This window comes from Hippichthys cyanospilos, chromosome 11 (assembly GCF_059441005.1).
Source record: "Hippichthys cyanospilos isolate Australia breed blue-spotted pipefish chromosome 11, RoL_Hcya_1.0, whole genome shotgun sequence".
In the NCBI taxonomy this organism is placed as follows: Eukaryota; Metazoa; Chordata; class Actinopteri; order Syngnathiformes; family Syngnathidae; genus Hippichthys; species Hippichthys cyanospilos.
The window spans coordinates 12437464-12450797 of NC_142379.1; the positions used below are offsets into that span (position 1 = coordinate 12437464).

The window sequence follows — 13334 nt, forward strand, 5'->3', positions numbered from 1 at the left end:
CCTATAAGCAATTGGTCTAACCCATGGGTGTCTGGGGATTTTCCACTAGCCTAGCCTTATCGTTACAACTTGGGCTGACATTGAAAGGGTCATAACTTCGTTAAAAAAAAAGAGAAGACCTTCCACGGACAAAGACGAGGACGAATCCCAAGAATCTGAGTCATCCTCTGAGGAGGACCGACCTGTCCGCAAAAGACTCAATCGCATCGACTCTGACGAGGACGAACAGGAAGAGGACTCGGAGGACACGAAAGACGACAGTGACGCTGGGGACAAGGTGCGAGGAGGACAAAGCAGAGACGGAAAATCATGGGGGGCTGCTGGAGGACCCGCATCCAGGGACGTTGCAGCAGCGGGCGGCCGGGACAAATCTAATGGCCCCACGCACACCAAGGAGGAGGAGGAGGACGACGACGAAGAGGCCAAGTCAGACTCGTTAAACTCTGTTCACAACAGTCCGCACTCATGATTCTTAGTCAGTTCTACTTTCTAGGCCCGGGGTTCTCAAACTCATAGATCCGGAGGAGGCTCCTTTTCCAAGGACCACCCCAAATAATTTTTTATATATATATATATATATATATATATATATATATATATATATATATATATATATATATATATATATATATATATAAAATTTTGGGGGTGGGTGGGCTATGCCCTCTTTATGTACGAAAATTGTAAAAATGCAATAATAGCAAAAGTAACGACACTCTACATTTATACGTTTATGAAAATGAAATAGGAATAGTTACTATGTCATAATTAGAGTATTATGACTTTTGAAGACTTTTGCATTCTGGGAGTCAAGGTTAAGCCAAGATACTTTATATTTTGTCCAATGATTAGCACAAATTGTCAAACAATGTACACATCTATTCCAGACACATACCTGTAGTTTGCTGGCAAGACTTGCTAGCTAACAGCAATGCATTGTCACACAGCCTACAGCTATATTCCATACACATAGTTTGGTAACAAGACATAATTAATATGATATTGTGTTTTATTCATTGAATACCTTTTAAAAGGTGAAAATGATGAGGGTACTGTAGATGGGTAACTCGGCGACCAATCAGATTTCCCGCCCATCCTGTAGTCAAGGCATTGTCATTATATCCCTGCACAATGGATGGAATACATTAATACATTTAAAAAAAGGATGTCAATATGGCAAAGGCATTGAATTATTTACCCACATATACATTCTTATTATTCTTTTGTAAAATAACATTATTAACGATTTCACGTGGTTAGTGAAACAAGAATTTAAGAATAAGAATTTATTTCATTTTGTGATCCTTTCAGAGCATTGGAGGATATCATACACACATTATAAGAAAAGCAATAGAGTAAGAATAAGAAAATTGACTTCACTTGGAAAGGCAAAATGAAACTTCTCACATTAGTTTTGACAAGGTGATCAGTACCAACCGCAATCTTTTCTCCAACGTTAATTGTGCACTGACGTCACAGCGCAACACCAACATCACTTGGCAACTCCTAATGCCACCTAAAAATTAGTTGAACATTATTTAAAACTGTAATCGTGATCAATGGTAAACATTATATTGACAAAATATTTCTGCGATCACTTCCGCCTTTTGCCTTTCCCTTTGAGTGACAGCTCAGTTGGCCCCGCCTGCTGTTGGCTGGTGGGCCGTCCGAGGCTGAACTGGGGAGGTTGGCCGAGCGCTTGAGAGTGCGTGGAGGCGAGCTGCGGTGATGATGCGGCTGCTCTCATGCAGTGCGTGTCGCAGATGACGCGCAATGGCCGCAGTGGAGCTGCTACTGGTGCTGGTGCGGGTGCAGCTGGGGTGGAGAGGCTGACGATGCCGAGGGAGGGGGAAGGAGGAGGCGGAAGGACGCCTTTTGTGGTGTTATCGTCTATTTTAAGCCAGCGTGGACCGGGCGAACATTCGGTGGATCATCAAGGCCCAAAGCGAGGATGAGGATGCTGCAGAGCCCCAGGAGGACGCAAATCCTCCGCCAAGAGAGAAAGGGGACAATTTAGCTATCGAATTGGGTGAGAAATATTTATACAAATTGCTTGTTAATGGCGTAAAATACGAACGAGCGTGACAGCCCACGAACGACTATTGCGTCACTTTTGTCTTCTTCACGCACACTAGAGCCATCATTCAGCGTATTTTTTTTCTGTCCACATAGCCTGCTCCGTCTCGTGTCATACAAAACAAACTATGCATGAAAAATACACAACATAGTCATGCTGTCCACTTTTCATTAACCCAGTACATTACATAATATTTTTTACCTCTTTATTTGCAAGAGGGTAAATATGAGCAGCATGAGTGATTAGCCTCGCAGTTTTAAAGATCAGAGTTCGACTCATATTCTCATATTCCTGCATATTCCAAAGATATGTTTGTTCAGTGTTGTACTCCATTTCAATGATCTAAAATTCAGCTGGGATTGGCACCCGCTTTCCAGGGACCCCTCATAATGATAAAAACTATGCAGAAAATGGACACACGGTTGTTGACTTCATTTTATCGAATGACACCCAAAACAAGCGAATGCATCATATACTTTTAATAGAATTATGTTGGTGTGTCAGTGAGTGTACTGTGTCGAAATTAAATAGACGCTATGCTCAAAGAGTTCCCAAATAATTATGTGATAACACTTTTTCATGCCATGACAGGAACAGTATAGTTTTATTTTCAAATTAAGAGCAAATTGATTGGAACATGAACCAACTTATCCCTAAACTGCATTGTAGTGACTTTTTTGCAGTGATGTATGACTTTATTTTGTTATGTTTTATATGAATGCACATTGTCATTATTACCGCAATTTTCCAGCAGGCGAGTTAGAAATAAAAGACAGCGTTCCACAATCTATCTTCTTGAGTTGCTGCATAAAAAAACGCCTAAACATACAACTACAAATGTAATTCCAAAGTTTTAATAATTCAGACACAAATAGCTGAGCTCCAGGTCTAAAGTCTTTTTTTCACTCCAAAATACATTGGCTGAAAAAATATTTCACAGGTAGTACATATTCAAATTGAGGTTGACAACTACTGTGCTAGAGCGTCAAAATATTACATATTTAAGTTATTAAAAAAAAAAAGCAGAAACATGTACAGACTAATAAATGTAAGCTATAATTTTAACTAAGAAAAGTTTAAGCTTCAAAACATTTTCTCAAATGAAAACTTTTGAACTAAAGCTGCATTTTCTGGTAAGATTTCACTGTGTTATGATTAGTTTTTTAAAATTCATTGTGGCTTTAACGTTCCTTTGCAAGTTAGAAATTAAATCTCAAAGATATAAATAAATATGTTTTATGTTTTCTCTTTGCAGGTTGTTCCTACAAGAGGGAAACAACAACTGTGGAGCTTGAAATCATCCGTGCAAACTTATTGTTATCTCCTGGGCGTCTTCACCTGGAGGACCACAAGGGACCACCCAGAGGCATCGTTGTTATCTGGATAAAATTTTCCTAGCGATACAACCCTCTTTGGGGACTATTTGAATGACTTTTTTAAGGGCATCGCTATCAGTCCTGTGATTACTAAACAAAGCGAGCATCTCTAGATGAGGCTCACGTGGAGCACCATGCTGCAGCACAACAACAACAACAACTACCCATGCCTGAAAGCCTCCCCCCGCGAGGCACCTCTGAAGTGCTCCTCGGCCTCTCAGCCGCTCCCCAGCAGGTTAGAGCTGGGCCTAGCGGATCTACCGCTCATCAGAGGCCTGCGGGCTTGGGCACTGTGCTCCAAAAACCGAAAGAAGGGTGGAACCCCGTCGGGCGGTGGACGAGCTCCAGTGACACCCCCCACCAGTCGGCGGACATCTTGTCCAAGGCCGGCCGATGTGCACTTAAGCTGGGGATCGGGGTATGGTCTTCCCCAGGCCGGGGTGGGCGCCTTGGTGACGGTGGCCTCTCTGAAGACATCCGAAGGCAACGGAAAGACACAGACTCAGTGCCTCTTCCTCCGGAATGACAAAGGAAGTTGTTTGTACGCCGCAAGCGAGGCTGGAGGCTGGCTTAGAGGAAACTCTGGCACGTGTACGGGGCGGCGGGAAAACATTTCCGCTTTGCAAACGCAACCTGCGGCGAGCAGAGCTCGAGTGCGGTCAGGCCACAGGTGGAGAAAGTCCACTCACCCAGTTGGACGAGAGAGAAGACATCCCGGTGAGGAAGTCACAGAGAAACAAGAAAAAATTGTCAAAGCTGGTCTGCAGCGTCTTTCTAGTCCTGAAGTGGAAACCTGTCAGGAACACAAAGAACCACAGGGGTCTTCGTACTGCCAGCAGAATCCATCCAATGCAGAAAGTACAAGGAGGTCCAGCCACATCGCCAGCTTAGATAACAAAACATTTTCTGTTGAAAAAGTCAAATTGAGACAGGAGGAGCCAAATGAAGTGTATTCTGACCGCCTTGTCAGTCCTGAAGGGGAAGCCTGTCAGAAAGGCCGAGGACCCTCGGAGAGTCCTGCAATCAATCGAAATCCCTCGAATGAGGAAAACCGGAGAAAGTCCAGTCACCTGTCTGGCCGAAACAAAAGACCTCCTGAGGAACCGCAGCGTATCACTAGTCCCGACAAAGGACCCAGGCAGAACAGCTGTAGACCGGGTGAAAGCCCTGGTATCCTTCAGATTGCTTCCAACAGGGAAAGTCTGAAGAAGTCCAGTTACGCCCCCTGCCAAGACCGAAGACTTTCTGAAGAGGATGTTACAGAGAACCAAGAAGGGGGGGAAAAACTGGACCCGGTTCATTGGGCCAGTCCTGAGGAGGTATCCTGTCAGAAAAGCTGTAGGCCATGTGATAATCCTGGATTTCTTCAGAATGTTTCCAAGGAGCAAATTCTGAGGAAGTCCAGCCATGAAGAAAGACTTCCTGAAGAGGATTTTACAAACTTGGTAGTCTGTAAATTAAAAAAGCAAAACAAACTGGACCCGGTCTGCCAGGCCAGTCCTGATAGGGGAGCCTCTCGCAAAAGCCGAAAACTGGGCAAGAGTTCTGAATGCTTTGAAAATACTTTCAGTGAAGAAAGTGAGCGGAAGTCCGGTCATGTGGCCTGGCGAGACAATAGACTTGTCGATGAGGAAGTCACAGACAAACAGGAAGAATCAGACAAAGTCAATCCGGACTCCCTCACGAGTCCCAAATGGGGACTCAGTCAGGAAAAACAAGAACTGCAAAGTCCTCGATGCCTTCAGAACATTTCCAGAGAGGAAAGTGCAAGGAGAGAGGGCAGTCCGAGTGGGAAGACAACAGAAATGAAGAGGGATTGGGACGGTAATGCCGAGGAGAACGAGGGCCGGAATGATCCATCAAAATGTTTGGGGCCCAACCAGGACCTGGAATCTTCTCACCCACACTCGGAATGCAAGAGTGGCAAAGACTCTATTAGATGCATCAAGGACCCCTGTCCCACAGGGGGCAGCATCATCCAAGGAGAAGGTGTGCTCACCGGGGGACACCCGGAGTCAGAGCACAATGTGGCAAACACGACAAGGGAATCATCCAGCTCTTCGAGAAGAGGAAACTACATTTTCAGGGACTGTGTAGAGGGAGCAGAAGCTGATTGGATGCCAAACAGCTTTACACGTGAATGCACTGTAATTCTCGCTAGCCCCTGCCTGCATACTCCCACCCCAGCTCCGCCCACCCCAGGCACCATGGCAACCAGTCAGCCCTGTGTTGAGGCAGAACAAGTAGAAAAAAAAGGCCAGCAGGAGATAGAACTGGAGAACCGGTACGAAGAAGAAGAAGATGAAGAGGATGATGACTTTGGGGGGTTTATACAAGCGGAGGGAGAAGAGTGCAGCCTGGATGGCGCCAGTTCTATCCCAGTGCTTTATGGGAGCTCAGTGGGTGAGTTTACACAACTTGTAGTGCATGTTTACACCAGGCGCTTTCATCAGGTACACCAGACCTAATACACTCACCCAATAATGCAAAAGTTGAATCAAAATGTGATAAGATTGATCTTATATTAAATCAAAATATAAAACCTTTTCCCTGTGATTATTTTCTTTTCTTTACTGCATTCCTCATAATCATTTAAAGTCTCACCCTGCGTTTGACAAATTCGACAAGACTCCGAGCGAGGTCAGACCATAAGGCTGAGCTGTTGGGATTACACTCTTGTTTACTTCCTCTCCTTTGATCCGCCTAATAACATTTTTGGAATTATTGCTTGGGATTAAGCATGCTTGTTTCAGTTTTTAAGACCATAATGGACAAAAGTATTAGGACACCTTCCGTTCTTACAAAAAACGGGTAAATGTCCTTTTCTTCTTTTTGTTAATCATTGTAACCGTTGTCTGTTGTTAAACAGCGTTTGGGAGCAGTGACATCTCCGGGAAGTCATTTGACTCGACAAGTGGGGACACGTGGACGGCCTTCCCTCAGGACGTGTGCGATGAAGGCCAGGATGTGGCGGGGCAGTGGTGGCCAGGCAAAGAAAGGACGGACATGGTCGATCACCAATTGGTAAGGAGGTTTTTTCTGTGAGGTAGTGCAAACTCATTCCGACACAAATTCCGACCCAGGACCAACATACACAGGGCCACAACCAGACTTAAGACATCCAGGTCACTACCATAACACTTTTAAATATTTCGGACCACTTTCTATACATATTTCCCAGACCGGTGTCATGTCATTCGTGGTTTGTTTGCGTAAGACTGACATAGTCTATCCATCCCGCAGGGTCATCTCTTTGCCGCGGCATTCCCCATTTTGCCCACCTCGGTCCCGCTTGATCCTGCTGACGTCATTCCCACATTGACACAGCTCCTCGAAGGAAGCAGTCAGGAGCAACGGTCAGTAAAAAATGGCACGCAGAATTTGATTACGTTGGTGTAAATCAAGGGGGTCAAACTCGAGACCCGTGGGCCAATTCCGCCCCGCCACATCATTTTATGGGGCCCGTGAAATGCTAATTATGGCTTCAAGGTTCTGACTAAAAGACCAAATTTGCAAGATTTCTTTAACTTAAAAAAAACATTTTCAAGGAAGCAACTAGCATTTTTTGTTACCAAACACCCTTTTGAACAATTTCTACTGGTCTCCGAATTCAAAACGAAGTAAATGTGTGACGTTCATAAACATAAACTTGATTTGACTTCACAGTCATAACTGTGCCCTTCAACAGAAACTACAGAAACATTTTAGCCTACTATTAAAATGGGTTGGACACCGCTGGTGTAAATGCTGTCATTTTGTGGCCATATATTGAACTGCAACTTGAAACAAAAATAAATTTAATTAGGAGTGTCCAGATCCCTATTACGTCATTTTGAGCCAATCGGAATCAGGTAAAAAAAAGATCAGGGATCTGAATTTTTTTATTTCATTCTATTGTACATATATTTTTCATTAGTAAAGTCTAAAGTACACAGATGTTATCAAAAGAAGATAGTGCCAAAACATTTTTTATTTGTATCTACTGTACTGTAGGCAACATGGCAACAAAGCTGGAAAGAGCATTCGTATGTTTTAAGCAACTTGGTTTACTGTAAATCAATGCTTCACTATTCATATAAAAGATGCTCTTAATTTGAAAAAAAAAAAAACATTCAACAAAGATCATTTGATATACTTTTTTCTGTCCTTAATACATTGCAATCGGACTCTGTATCAGCAGGTGACTTGCACTCAGACCTGAGTGCTCAAAAATGTGACTGGGGCATCTCCATGTATAATATACTGTAATCAGTTATCAAATAACAATTTTAAAAACTTGTATTTTATACATTTTATTTAATATTATTTTATATGTTTCATTTTATTTATGCAATTATTTACCAAGTACAAACATATCAATTTGTAAATGATATGAACCAAATCTCCTAACATTAAAATTAGTTAAAAATTTCAATTTACAATAAATCAAATAAGATTTTTTAATTACACGAATAAATAAATCCATTGAAATGAACAAATGTGTAAAACAAAAAGCCGAAATCTGTGCAACAAATATTATATGACTCTTGATAATGAAACATTTGCCCATATGTCCACTAGGCGGTGTTCAATGACGATATTTAGTTCATGACAAAAACATGTACTGTATTACCTTGGATTCTGCAGGCTGTTGGATGGCTTCCGTGACGTCAATAAAATGCCTGTCCACAAATACAAGCGAGGCGGCAGCGGTGTCAGCGTGTCCCGAGGTCTTCTGCTGAGCTCGTTACAAGTCGAGCAGCCGAGCAATGCAAGTGCACACACCAACTGTGGATACAAAAAGTCCTTTTGGAGATATTAGTCCATTTCGATTATTTCTCATTACAGGAGAGCCGAGCCATCAGTCGGTGGTCCAATCGGCACCCCTCCCCTGGCCTGCACTCACATAATCGGTACGCTCACAACGTGGAGGCCAAGCGACGGCTGTCCTGCGACTACAACAGGAGTGGCGCTGAGTGACGGAAGCGTTTGCTCTTTTTTTTTTTTTTAACCCAATGACAGATACCCACCCACGTATGAAAAATACAGAAGATAGGTATCACGTCTACGATGCTGTCATGTCTGCTATTTTCATGTTGACGCGTTGCTTCTTGCAGTGATTTTTTTATTAGTTATTAATCCAATTTTACAGTTATACTTCAACATGCCAAGGTGTATGGAAAATATGGCAGATTGTTGTCTCATGTAGGACACAAGCAGAGATTACTGTTCACGTTTTTTCATGTCTTTTCACTTCATGTATTTTTCCATTATGCACCAACATGTTTTTTTTTCACCCGTGAGTTTTAAGAATCCCTTTTATACAGCAGCATAATTCATGTTGCTAAAGGCCACCTATTATTTGATTATTTTGTATTTTTTTGTCACACTGAACACACAAAAAGCTTTAGTTTCCCCATAATTAAGAATATAAAAAAAGGAAGAGTGTTGTCACTTGTATGACATGGCCAGAAATTCCTGCAGACTACTTGTTAATTTTTATCTAGGAAATTGATTATTTATGCGACTCGCAACCACCATTTTGCATTTTTCGAAAAATACATGACTACAGGAGAGTCCAGACAGGAGATTCGGCATGGTAGATTGTTGCCGCGTAACCTTTCTTCTCAATTTTTCATTGAATAGTTCATCCTGTCCATCCATGACATAAGCAATACAGCAAATTATTGTCCCGTGTAGAAGATTTCCTCAGCTTTTTTCCAGGGGGCAGATTTTTTTAAGAGGACTGAAACCACCATTTTGTGTTAAATAAATAAAAACACAGGAATACAAGTCAGACTCAGTAGTAGTTGATACCATTTCGGCTCCATTGCTCAATCCTCATTGGTTACCTTTATGCAGTAGGTGGCGCTGAGGAGCACTCACATGATAAGTCATCATGTGTTTATACAAGACTATGGTTTGTTTTTGTTTTTTGGAGTTTGCTCCTCTGCATCTAGAAGGTGGACGTCACCTACCTAACTTCTAACATGGACTCAAATCTCTACTGGCTGTGTTCCACTTCCTATCATTTCCATGCTGTCAATCAAAGTTTCTTGCTGTGGAATGTGTTACATTAACTTTGTGGACTGGATGGTTAGCACTGGTTTGTTTGTGTTGTCCTGCACTCTTTGTATCCTCACTATTTTCATTGCAATGAGGAAGGTCTTGACCATATATTGAATAAATTGATCCTGCTTCCTCATCACATGCTCTGCGTCTTGTTGATCAGATGACATTAAAATTCCAATTCAAGTTAAACCTGTTTCATGAGGAACATTTGTTATAGATGGCAAACAGAAGAGAACCATAAAAACGGACTCACAAGACCTCTGAGAAAGACACAGCAAGGCTTAGAGGACTCAGCTTTGGCAAGCAGCCAAAAAAAAAAAAAAAAATACAGTGAATGTAACGCCTGTAAATCAAATGTTTCCTTCTGGGACAGTCTAAAATCATTTTTTTTCTTGTAAAATATCCCACATTGTATTTTATGCATCTATTTATTCAACAGTCTATAGCTTACAGACATGTCAAATTTTGTATGTCAGTCAGGGGATTTCTCCAAGGCCCGAATATAATCACAGTTTTCAAAATATATATCTTGTGTACTGTTGCACGACAAACATCGAGCGAGGTAGCTAGCAAGCTAGGACTATTCCAGGACTATCTGATTTCTGAAATTGTATATTTCCATGAAATATCATAGTGGTTGTTACAAATTTGAAGAAATGTTCCTCTATCTCTCTCTCTATCTATCTCTCTATCTCTCTATCTCTCTATCTCTCTATCTATCTATCTATCTATCTATCTATCTATCTATCTATCTATCTGTGGTGATGCTAGTTTTTGTTATATAAAAAGTCTACACACCCCTGTTTAAATGCCAGATTTTAGGTTTTTGTTTGTTTGTTTGTTTTTTTGGTCATGAAAAATGAGACCAAGATAACTCATTTAAAAAAAAAAAAATCTGTAGAGCTCATTTGGGGGGAAAAAAGGAAAGTTTTAGAGTGGAGAAGTAAACAAAGGGCATAAGGTAGTTGCACTAAGCCCTCATTGATACATTACTCAACATTCTTCACTTAGTCTACACTTGAATAAAATCTGTCTCCAGATAGTAGTGCAGTGTATGTTAAGAGGTGACCATTTAGCTTTATTAATTTCAATCAATTGCTTTATAATTACAGTATGTTGCAATCCCTTTGTGGTAGTTTTGTCAGTGTAACTCCTAAAGTTAAATAATAGAGAGTGAAGACCTTCCTCTCTACAGGGGCAGCCCCGGAGTGCTGGGCCTGGGTGGAGACCTGACCACCTGACCCCACCAAAAAGTTAAATAAATAGCCAGGCGTCACATTGGCAGAGGTGGACCAAGACATGTCATTTGACTAGGAAAGGAAGAGACTCATTTTAGAGGGCTTTTTAAAATTAGAACAAAGAGAGCCATGCGTGCGCGCCATCTTGACCTCATGAGCCGTATGAAACTATAGAATAAATATCTTTTTCCAACCAAGATGCCTGAATCCGAGAGGTCTTCATTTTCATCACCAGCTCGCATTGCCCGGCGGGCAATTACGGAAACACAGCTGGGCTAGACCTACTACAAGCGCATTATAGAAATTATCCATAGTAGTAAATAAAAGATCCTTGTGTCCTGAACAAAAGCGATGAAAACAAATGCACATAATAAAATTAGCAAAGCATGTACTCTGCAATGGCAACATGGCGACAGCAACCCTCAGTCTTCTCAGTGATCAAATTTGTGCTGCAAAGACGAAAACAAAAGCATATTCTGTTTTTATTTTTTACATGTATTTCTTAACATGAGCGATGCCTTCAATGTAGCGTGATTTTTTCCACTTACTGTCTTGTTCAAAGTACACTTTGGAAGCGACCACCTATTCATACTATCTTCTAACGTACCATGATTGTTTCCTCACACGTGGACGCTAAGGCCGTGCTAATGCTAGGTCGCATTTTTCTCATCTCCCTGCTAATCAGTTCTACTGGAAGTGCGTTTTATTTTTCCACTCCTTTTGAGCTTCGAGGAAAGAGTTAAGAGAAAAAAATGCTGAGTCAGCACAGTAGCAGGATGAAGCAAAGTGCTTTAAGCTACAGAGGAAGCAAAACAAGATTGCATAAAAAGAACAAACCAAGAGAGAAAACACATGCAAACAAAAGAAGTGGGAACAAATGCTCATATGATCGCAAGGACAATCTGAGTGGAAAGCAAAATCAGCAAATGGATTGACTTCTTTGTCATGTGTGCAAGTCACGGTTGAAATGCATTTGGTAGCATGCATCAGATGAACGTTCTTTGTGATTGTGGAAGGAACACATATGGATAAAAAAAAAAAAAAGCTGAATTCAGTCAGCAGTCGCATCAAGTGTGAGATGACACATCATTATAAAATGCCAGATGCCATTTTGGGAAGAAAACAAAAACCTACACCAGTTTCACTTGTTTGACATGAAATTGGGTAGACATATCCTTTTCAACCGGACACATACCAAAAAAAAAATTTAAAGTCTCAGGTACCCAAGCCAGAAAGTGAACAATTTTGGTTAGAAGCAGCCATTTTGAGCTTGTACTTTCACAAAATTCTCTGAGGAAATTTGCCCAAGTACCCAAGACAAAACGAGAAACTTTTAACTGTTTTCCAAAATGTAACAATGGGTTGCCAACCCTCAAGATGTTTACAAGGAAACCAGTTCTGTATTGTGCCTAACAAATAATCATGCTGTCAAATGAGTTCAAACGTTACAAACATGTCTTTGTGTTATACAGTGCAGTTAGAGAAGGAAAAGGTCCGTAATCTTTTACAATTGTTCTAATGAACCAACCCAACTGTCAACAAGGTAGGTTGCCTCGTGAATTAACAATCTAGTACTGCGGAAATATATCGATGATATGCGCCAGATCATTTTCACTTCTCTGGCACATTTACATTATTATTATTATTATTATTATTATTATTAAATATCCCAGCGTCTGTAACCTAATCGGTGGAAGTGGAAATTTTTTTAACTAATACTCCAAGTATCCTATACTTATGAACAAGTAACATATGCCATAAATGTTTTTGTTTTGTTTTGTTTTTGTTTCTTCGAGAAAAAAAAGGGAAAAAATCATGTTGTATTAGGGAAGGTACCTCTAAACAAAATGCAGTAATGTTATAATAAATTAATGGTAAAATAACTCATTAAAAATAAATATATGTTTATAATCTTGTAAATTATGTTTGTGTCCAAGGCGGTAGCCATTGTCTTGTGACGTAGAAGTTGTGAACCTTTTATTTCCGACTTCGAAACTCTATCCTCAAGTTCAATGGGGAGTTCAAGAGCAATTTTCCTTGTGGGAGATCAGATCCCCCTCCCCTACTCAAATGCAGCATAAGTGTTGAATGAGAAATTTTGCGTAAAGGAATTCACAAATAACGTTTGTGAAAAACGTCAAATGAATAGCTTTTAGATATCTAATTAATTAATCTGATTAGGCTGGGTGGAGCAAAGGTACCAAATGTTTTGGGAGGAAAAAACGTTTTATATTAAATAATTTAAAAAGAAAAAGAGAATGGCATTTCCTTTCTCTTGGTTGTGAGTTAATTTTGTGATCAAATCTCGAGATTAGACGGTAGAAGTGTATCTAATGAAGTGTCCGATTGGCACATTATTGAAAACAAAACTGCATATTGTTTTGTGTTTTTCTCTGGTTGTTTTTCTTATCAGTAGGCTAGACAGAGCCTTGTTGTAAAATGTTTGTCGATTATGTAACGTGATCGTATGATACCGTGGATCCAGGATCCAGGATGGACCTCCGGGACGAACTCCTCCTCTTCCCCGACGTGTGAGAGGAGGATGCAGGGGAGGAGGGAAAAAATGGGGGGCGTCGCAGTCCGGGCTCGGCC

At 41.0% G+C, this 13334-nt stretch overlaps 1 protein-coding gene and 1 long non-coding RNA gene across 3 annotated transcripts; one reads left to right on the forward strand and one right to left on the reverse strand.

Moving 5' to 3' along the window:
* Window positions 1-959: 959 nt before the first annotated feature.
* Window positions 960-13267, reverse strand: LOC148415982 (uncharacterized). Of its 2 annotated transcripts, none has more exons than XR_015867200.1 (3): window positions 13217-13267; window positions 8066-8220; window positions 960-1987 (listed from the first exon to the last, which is right to left on the reverse strand). It is a non-coding gene; the product is annotated as an uncharacterized LOC148415982 (long non-coding RNA). The 2 variants fall into 2 exon arrangements; XR_015867201.1 differs by lacking the exon at window positions 13217-13267 and having other exon boundaries at window positions 960-1124; window positions 1408-1987; window positions 8066-8377.
* On the forward strand, window positions 1698-9640 carry LOC148415983 (uncharacterized). Its single transcript, XM_088427402.1, has 6 exons — window positions 1698-2029; window positions 3333-5856; window positions 6323-6477; window positions 6697-6809; window positions 8080-8203; window positions 8281-9640. The coding sequence occupies exons 2-6, from the start codon at window positions 3567-3569 to the stop codon at window positions 8410-8412; spliced, it is 2814 nt and encodes a 937-aa protein (XP_088283528.1). The 5' UTR covers window positions 1698-2029; window positions 3333-3566; the 3' UTR covers window positions 8413-9640.
* Window positions 13268-13334: the final 67 nt, after the last annotated feature.